At 39.3% G+C, this 8,977-nt stretch overlaps 1 protein-coding gene across 1 annotated transcript; it reads right to left on the bottom strand.

Moving 5' to 3' along the window:
- Nucleotides 1-4,211: 4,211 nt before the first annotated feature.
- Nucleotides 4,212-7,252, bottom strand: zdhhc11 (zDHHC palmitoyltransferase 11). Its single transcript, XM_084944940.1, has 8 exons — nucleotides 6,970-7,252; nucleotides 5,895-6,113; nucleotides 5,286-5,464; nucleotides 5,055-5,156; nucleotides 4,832-4,956; nucleotides 4,593-4,748; nucleotides 4,369-4,487; nucleotides 4,212-4,285 (listed from the first exon to the last, which is right to left on the bottom strand). Exons 1-8 carry the CDS (start codon nucleotides 6,991-6,993, stop codon nucleotides 4,232-4,234), a joined length of 978 nt encoding a protein of 325 aa, XP_084801066.1. The 5' UTR covers nucleotides 6,994-7,252; the 3' UTR covers nucleotides 4,212-4,231.
- Between the last annotated feature and the right edge of the window lie 1,725 nt (nucleotides 7,253-8,977).

The following is an 8,977-nucleotide window of genomic DNA, read 5'->3' as shown; positions in this document are numbered from 1 at the left end:
AGAATAGTGATAGCTGATCATGATGAAAGCAGCCTGGACAGAGTGCAATCACTTGATGACATAATAGTCTAACTCAAGCTACTTCAGTTGCACCAGTGTGTGGTTAGTAGTAGGCTACAGCGAAAACAAGTACACACTGAAAGTGCTTTATGATCAGACTTAGCAATAAGAGTTGCCCTGCCACACTTGTAATACACTAGTATTACCCATAAAAAAATACCACCTAATCTGGGTTGACTAGAAAATGCCAGCTTCAGTCCACATATAGGAAATATACTGCAGGTGTCAGGTTCATGAAACAGATTTCACAGATATGCTTACACTTTTGGTGTTAATATTATATTTCTCTTTTCATGTAAAATAAAAATAAACAAAAAGGGGAAGTGTGGCGTTTTTGCGGTCTCGTTAGATCAGGCAAGTAGCGTGGGTGGATTCAAAGGTTTTGGGCCGTCTAGTTTCACTTTGACAGACCCTCACCACTTGTGGCACATAGCAACATGCAAGTATTGATCATCATTTTCAGTTTAAGGCTGTTGTATTGCATATCAATACCATCATAAATACCTATATTTACTCACCACTGTTACTGAGTGGTGCAGGATTTTAATTATACACTTAAATTAGACTTAAATTATACAGATGTGAGGTGTGTGCTCTCCCCCCCTTCTATGCCACATCATACTATTTGATGTAAACTACTCCTTTACACCCATCCATCTTGCATTGTACAAAACTTAAAAACTAACTTGATATCTCTAAGCATGACAACTTTCTGTACCAGGTGAACAAGTTCAGAGACCTCATCAACAGAAAGTGGAGGATCAGACTTGGCAGGAACAACAAAGCTGACACATCACACAGTCCTCTCTGAGAGACAATAAAAAGGACACACTATAAGTTGGTATGCAAACACCGATACAAATTCCCAGCTCACCCACCCAGGTGACACTGGTGTCTACAGCCCTCTAGTGGTGAAAATATGTACAATCCAAGTAATGTACACTTAAAACTCCCTGCAACAATCCATTTATTATATATTCTTGAATAAAACGTGTAATTGAAAAAAAAAAAAATGCAATAACAACAAGTCTCAAAAGGAACATTAAAATGATTAGTGGCTTTTTTTGTTTTTTAGAGAAAAAGTCAGACTAAATCAGGCAAATGCTTCAAGCAGCAATCATGTGCGGGGTATGTGAAAATTTTGATTGATTTCAAAAGCACCATACACAAGCTGCAGGCCTGGTACAGCTGTGGTTTGACCCAGTATATACATGAAGAATGAGAAATTCGATGCTAAAGGCTGTGGTTGTAAGAATGACATTCACATGTTTGACAATTGTTGCAAAGTGAGCCAGTTTCTTGCACCATCTCCACTAAATCTGTAAACTGTTGGCTGTGTACATGGCACATTTCCTAATAAACAAAGGAAAGGTCACACACCCACACAGTCATATTGTTTAAAAAAAACAAACAAACAACAAAGCCCACAAACAAACTGCTAATTCCATTTCTGGAGCCTCCTGCTGGCAAACTGAAGGGATTTGCAACTGCAACATCCTTTGTCATTCATTAAAATGTATGACTTCAACTGTAACCCATTCCAAAAAGTCCCACCTTAATGCTCCATCTTTAGGTGTGTGTCAAAGCTGTATGACTATTTTTCATGCTGTATATTGTCAACAAAGCAAATAGTCAGATACATATTTGTATTTTGTAAAATGATGTAGACACTGGAAGCTAAGAAATAAAATAATAGAGCAAACATGGTTTTTATATTCTTTACTGTCATATTTAGCAAAAAAGGGTGTGCTTAACATCGTCAACTTTAAAATCAGTTGTTCATAGAAAGGCAACAGAGAGCTGAAGCGTTATTTCAGGCCACTATCTGCTCCACTCTTCACAGTTAGACAAAACATTTTTCCCATATAAGGTTCTCTCTTTGGTGATCAGATAAAAACGGAAAGATTCTCAAATGTTACCATCAGTGAAATGAACAGGAAACTACACCGTGATATATTTAGTTTTCAAAAAGATGCAAAAATACATTTGTCTAACTGAAATGGAACAGAGACTGACCTGCCTCACTAACTAAGTCAGTGAGATAAAACATTGCTTTAAATAATTCAACTGTTGTCATTAAAAAAACAAACAAACAAATAAACTTATTAAAAAATGAATGAAACCCACTGACAGGTCAAGTTATTCAGTTGGTATACAAAAAAAACAAAACAGTCATATAAAAGTGCATAGGTCCACACAGTACTCTGTTCTTGTAAATAGCCAACCTTTCTGTTCCTGTTTTGATAATGTCAAAATAAATATTTTCTGAGAGCAGCATCTTCTGATCCACCACCACGCAGACACCTGTTTGTTTAAATATCATCGGGAGTCATGATTGAGCTGCCTAGAGGGTCCTGCACTCCAGGAACACTGCAAACAGACTTCACAGTGGCACTCTGAGACTCTTCATCATTGTCAGGCTTCCAGTTTTTGATGTCCCTCAAAGCTATTCCCCCTGTCAAACAGAGGGGATAAGCATTACTTACAAACTTCATGTGCCGACAGTCTTTCCTAATACATACTAATAAACTTACCTGATAATGTAGAAAAACACACTTCATTTACGCTCAGCATAAACACTTGTACACTTTACTACAATACTTCCAATAATTGTTTGCAGTTCTGAAGTAGTATGCATATACTGCAGATTTCTAATACTTTGCGGGGGTTTCATATTTGTAAATGAAGTTGACATACACTCAATAGGACACTTCATTAGGTACACCTTGCTAGTACCAGATTGAACCACTTTTGCCTTCAGAGCTGCCATAGTTGTTTGTGGCACAGATTCAACAAGATCCTGGAAATACTTATCATATGAATGCTTCACACAGTTGCATTGTGAACTTCCTGTCTCACCACATCCCAAAGGTGCTCTATTGGATTTGAGTACATGGTTTAAGATGATGATTTGAGCTTTGTAACATGAATAATTTTTCTGTTGTAAGCAGCGATCAAAAGATGAAATGCCCAAAGTGTGCCAAGGAAACATCCCCTACACCAGCCATTCACAAAGTCAAGAATACTGTGGCCAACTTAAAAGCAAGAAAATCTTAAATCTTCACTCTAATCAAAATACAAGAGAAAGTGATGCATTTCATGGAAATTTTAATTTGAAAAAACAATACAAAAACAAAACAACAACATAGGCTATTGGCTATAAACTGCTAATGTTACTCAGTCATATGCAAACCCGTATGCAAAGTGTTACTGCCAATATGTGACCCATGTGTCACTGGGACACAAACCTCAATACCAGAGGAGTAAATGTAGGTCAGAGTAATGAATAATAATACAAACTAACCACATTCTATTACCAGTTTCAATATATGTATATAAATATGAAACTGTCCATAGTTTCAGAATTTCTGTTATTACTGCAGCCAACCTGCAAGTACCTTTGGAGCACACTAGGTGGCCCCAGCCCACACTTTGGAAATCACTGCCCTACACAATTACACCACCAGCACCAACCTAAACTGTCGATACAAGTAGGTTGGATCCATGCTCTCATGGTTATTTTGATGGTGTCTGTGCAAAACTCTGACATTACCATTTGAATGTTGCAACAGAATTGAGACTCATCAGACCAAGCAAAGTTTTCACAGCTTTCTATTGTCCAATTTTGGTGAACCCATGTGAATTATAGTCTCAGTTTCCTATTTCTAGCTGACAGGAGAGGCACCCGGTGTGGTCTTCTCCTGAGCCCATTTGCTTCAAGGTTTGATGCATTCAGAGATGCTCTTCTGCAGACTTTGGTTGTAACAAGCGATTATTTCAGATAGTGATGCCTCCCTATCAGCTTGAAGCAGTCTGGCCATTCTCCTCTGACCTCTGGCATCAACAAGGTATTTTCAACCAGAAAACTTGTGCTCAATAGATATTTTCTCTTTTTCTTACCATCCTTTATAAAACATAGAAATGGTCATGCGCGAAAATCCTAGCAGATCAGCAGTTCCTCAACAACCATATATATATATATATATATATATATATATATATATATATATATATATATATATATATATATATATATATATATATATATATATATATATATATATATATATATATATATATATATATATATATATTTTTTTTTTTTTTTTTTTTTTTTTTTTTTTAAACAAACAGCTTTAAAAGAAGCGTTACAAAACAGAAAGGAAATATTTTACCTTGAACGTTGTGACAATGATGGCTCACAGTCAACTGAGGCCTCTTGGTTCTATTAAAAGAAAAAAAACAAAGCTACTGAATACAATAGACTGAACAGGTGAATAACAGTTAGAGGCAGAAAAGAAGCCTGACCTGTGGAGCCTTATGAGTTTTTGCATTACAAGTACCATTTCCTGCTTCGACGTCTCGTTTCTTTGCTTCTTTTTGCCGCTGCAGCTTAACATAATCATACGTGCTTATGCCTTTATGATCTATAAACCAGAGGGAGGAGCAAACACCACAGGATATAGTGAGGCTTAATCACTGGAAGAGGGGAAAATAACCTTATGAAATGTATGTCTCCAAAATTCTCTTACAGAGGTAAAGGTGAAAGCCCAGCAGATGACTTAGCAGCAGTAGGCAGGTGGTGCTCAGCATGACTGTTACGAAGGCTAGTATTAGGAGACCAGCTGAACTCGTCTTTATGGGAGCTAACGGCAAAAACATCAGCCAGGTACTATTCCCCGACACATCTTTGAAAAGATGGAACAAAAAGGACAGCTTTCAGTGCTGCAATTTCCACTGACTCGGTAAGATTATACTGCAGGTCACTCACCGGCAAACTGCGGTGCAGTCCGTAAGCTGTACGGATTGAGGTAATGCTGAATAAATACGAACAACACAACCACAATAAGCAGAAAGACGCCTATTGTAGCTGAGCACAGTGCCAAGAAGAAGTACCTGAAAGTAATGCATGAAAACCGATGAATTTATAGAGCAAGTCTTACTTCATGTGGACAGCAACGATAAGGCTCATAAATCCAAAAACTTCAACTTACCGGTAGTTCCTTCCACCCACACAGGTGTTCAGCCATTTGCAATGGTGATCAAAGTCTTCCACACACTTGTTGCAAACACCACAGTGTTTTACTTTGGGGCCACTGCAAGAAGATTTAATGTACATCATTACACTTTATTTAAAAAAAAAACGTTTTTCCTCATTTGTGATAGGGTACCTGCCAATTTGAAAATGCAAATGAACATTAGAGACTGCTGCTCAGGATACATACACATTCACATCACAAAGATAACAGTGCAGGTCGTGGATAACATGCGGTTGCTTTGTTCGGTCAAAGAGAGGCATCGGCGTGGAATAGCTCTGCTTGGCCCTCACAGTGTCATCTGCTGGATCTATAGTGAGAACAGCGATGTGTGCGAATAAGTGCACAATAAACGCTATGCCCATCAGCTGCACAAAACAACAGTCAAGGAAGTTTTTTTTTTTTTTTTTTTTTTTTTTTTTAAAAACATCCTTAAAGAATTTTGCAGCGTGTGATAAATGTGCAGTAATGTGAAAAAATATTAAGTGGGACTAGTATGAGAGAACAACTGCTGTACAAGTCTTGTGCATGAGAAATAAAGACTGAAGACATTGACTGTTCTTGTGGTTGACATCATGCGGCATTCAACAGCTTACAAAAAGGCCACTGATTATGTCTTTTGGGCCAGAAAAAGAAAGTGTGTCACACTGGGTGTGACTGAAGCCCATACAGACACGCCACACAACAAAATCCTTGTCCTGTTCAGCAGCACAGACAAAAAAAAGACAAAAAAACCCAGCACAGGCTAATGTTTGCTCCATACTCAAATAAGAAAGACCCACTGTGTGTTAAGGATACAGTATAGGCCACATGTTTCCACGGCAGAGGCAGAAGCGGGATATAGATACCAAAGCTGACTATGGTGAGATAGCTGTACACCGACCACCCAACCACCTGGAAGGCTTGAGGGGGCCACGACCATCCGTTCCTTCTGGGAGGCTTGGAGGGGACAAGCTCATTTTTGCTGCTGCCAAGCATGGGCGCTGTCTGTCTGAACCTCTGACTGAAGCAGTTCATCTATGGTGCGAGAGAAGAATAAGGACAGGTTGGAGCACACATAAAAGTAGAGTACCAGCAGAGTGTGGCCACATTTGCTGGGGAAATGAGCTAGGAAAATGAGTTGAGCATAATGGCAGTGACTGTTCATCCACAGATGGTGCTATACCGAGACTGTATTAGGTGCAGCTAGATGTTCTACAGTGATCCGGCCACTCTGGTTTACTTTCAAGGGTGTATATTTATTGAAAAATAAATATATAAGCACTGCAGTGTGATAGTAAAGTGAAGTGTAACTGAGGAGCAGTACGAACTACATTTCTTACATTTTAAACTTCATAAAAGCAGCATTAATTTCTCAGCCACTAAATTAAAAAGGCAAATAAACAAGAACGGAGACTCAGTCGCAAAGCCTGCAGGAAACAGCTGATTAAAGTGACTTCCACAAACTTTAACATCCCCTTCTTTTTCCACAGGCCTTGCAATCACATGTTTTGCTTTTAGCCTTACCCTTAGCACAGCATATGAATTGTGCAATCCGTTTAACATAAAAAGCATAAAAGGTCAACTGTTTCTGGACTTTCTGCAAAAAGGCAGTTAATTATGTTCTTGTTCATCTATGCATTAGAAATCTGAAAAAGAAGCAACAGAGCCATCCAGCTGTATTCCTGGCAGCTAGTTTTGTTGCCTCTGCTTTGCTTAACAACTAAAGCGAGTAGCTGGCAATCAGTTTATGGTTGCTTTAGTGGATCAACCCGGCTGTTTAATTTGCAATCAATCTAGCTGACTCCATTTGTACCCGTTAAAATAACAACAATAATAATAATAATAATAATAATAATAACGACGACACTAGTCTTAACCCATAATTACTTACCTTTCTACTTGCGACAGCGACCATAACGTTAAAGTTTCTTCAGTTCATTCGATTTTCACCGCCTAAAGTCCCATCATAACTTTGTCAGCCAAGCAGGTGTTTCTTATGAGTAAAAGTCACATGATAATAAAAACACGACAACATCGACAAATCACTTTAAAGCTCCCGTATGTTGGATAAAACGGGTACACCGGTCCTCCGGTGTCCTTGGATTTGTGAAAGCCGAAGGACGTGAAGTAGAAGAATCAACTCACTCAGCAGGACGGTGCAGCGCTATGGAAACTGTGCGACAGCGCATGCGCAATGGCTCTCTTCGCGATACCTGCCCTTTTCCCCTTTTTTGTGTGCATGTGTTTGTGTGTATTTTCTTCTTTGTCAACCTTTACTCGCCAGATGATGTGCATGCAACTCGCCTATTAAACGCACTATTAAATACTTACAGGTGTTAGGGAATTTGAAACCAATGTTCAATGCTTCCACAGAACAAGAAGGAACTGCAGACAGACATATGTGCTCACAGGGTACTTCTGCTTTCAAAAATAAAGTCCGTGCTTTATTTTCAACTCATATTAGACCGTGCTAAATGCATATGTCGCAGCACCCATAGTGCTTCAGTTTCACTTCCCCAACACACTGAGACAAACAGCGTACATTGCTCAGTTAGAACTTACAGGTGGAAGCTTACCCATGCTGAAACCCCGAGGACTCAGCAGTTCAGTTACTCTGAAACTACGTTTTCGCTGCAAATGCACGATATTTGGATAACACGGACATTTCCTATTTTTGTGCTCCCATAGTGTATATACAGTGCTGTGAGAAAGTACTTGTACCCTTCCTGTTTTCTTATTTTTTGCAGCGATGTCAGACTTACATGCTTCACATCATCCATCAAATTGTAATATTAGACAAAGTTGTATTTATACATTTATTTATTTGTATTTATTCAAGCCTTCCTGGTCCTGTGTGAAAAAGTTAGCACCCCCCCCCCCAAACACACACACACACGCACGCGCGCACACACACGCCTTTAAAATAATTAATTGTGATTGAATCAATAAATCACTTAAATAGAACTGATCTGACAAGGTAAAGCAAGCTAAACAAGTCCAAAAAGCAACACATACGACATCACACCACTATCTACAGAAACTGAAGAACAGATGAGAAAGTAATTGACATCTATCTCTGAAAAAGACTAAACATTTCTAGTCAACCACAGTGAGAGCCATTGCACATCAGTGACTCATCCAGGAGATCACAAAAGAACAGCATCTAAAGAACTGCAGGCCTCACTAGTCTCAGTTAATGATTCAACAATAAGAAAAATACTGAATAAAAATGGCATCGGATGCCATGACAGAACGCGGCCCCTGTGACTTATCCGGGCCGAGTCACAGGGCCAGCGGCCTAAGCAGAGAAGCTCAAACCTCCCTCCCCCCAGCCACCTTCTCCAGGCCAGCCAGGAGATATGATTTCACCAGCGTGTCCTGGGTCTGCACCAGGCCTCCTCCTGGTGGAACATGCCCAGGACACCTCACCCAGGAGGCATCCTTGTCAGATGCCTGAACCACCTGTACTGGCTTCTTTCAATGTGTAGGAGTAGAGGCTCTACTCTGACGTCCGGATGGCCGAAATCCTCACCCTATCTCTAAGGGAGAGGCCAGCCACCCTTTAGAGAAACTTCATTTCCACCACTTAAAACCCACAGATAAAAGCTGAACTTTATGGAAGGTTTGATTCCTGTTACATCTGCAGTAAAACATAGAATTTCACAAAAATACATCACACCAGCAGTCCATAGTGGTGATAGTATTATCGTCTGGGGCTGGACGACTAATTGCTGCAACCATGAATTCTGCTCTTTACCTTAATAAATGAAATCAGCATTTAAAAACTGCATTTTGCATTTACATGCAAAAAAAGAGGACTCAAGAAGAGGGCAAATGCTTTTTAACAACACTGTATATAATCAGAATAAGTAATAGATTTGTGTCTAATAACTGAGTGC

Source organism: Perissodus microlepis, chromosome 11 (genome assembly GCF_051167445.1).
Source record: "Perissodus microlepis isolate ML-2025 ecotype Zambia chromosome 11, ASM5116744v1, whole genome shotgun sequence".
Classification (NCBI taxonomy): Eukaryota; Metazoa; Chordata; class Actinopteri; order Cichliformes; family Cichlidae; genus Perissodus; species Perissodus microlepis.
Note: the sequence above shows the minus strand (reverse complement) of the source record. Positions and strands in the feature narration are given on the sequence as shown.

Excerpts from the sequence above, each read along its gene's own strand:
- zdhhc11 (XM_084944940.1), bottom strand. The coding sequence starts at position 6,993 with ATGGTCGCTGTCGCAAGTAGAAAG. Across the intron at positions 5,157-5,285 it reads TATCTTTGTGATGTGAATGT|TGGCCCCAAAGTAAAACACT; the intron begins GTATGTATCCTG and ends ATCTTCTTGCAG. Across the intron at positions 4,286-4,368 it reads AAACTCATAAGGCTCCACAG|AACCAAGAGGCCTCAGTTGA; the intron begins GTCAGGCTTCTT and ends TTCTTTTAATAG.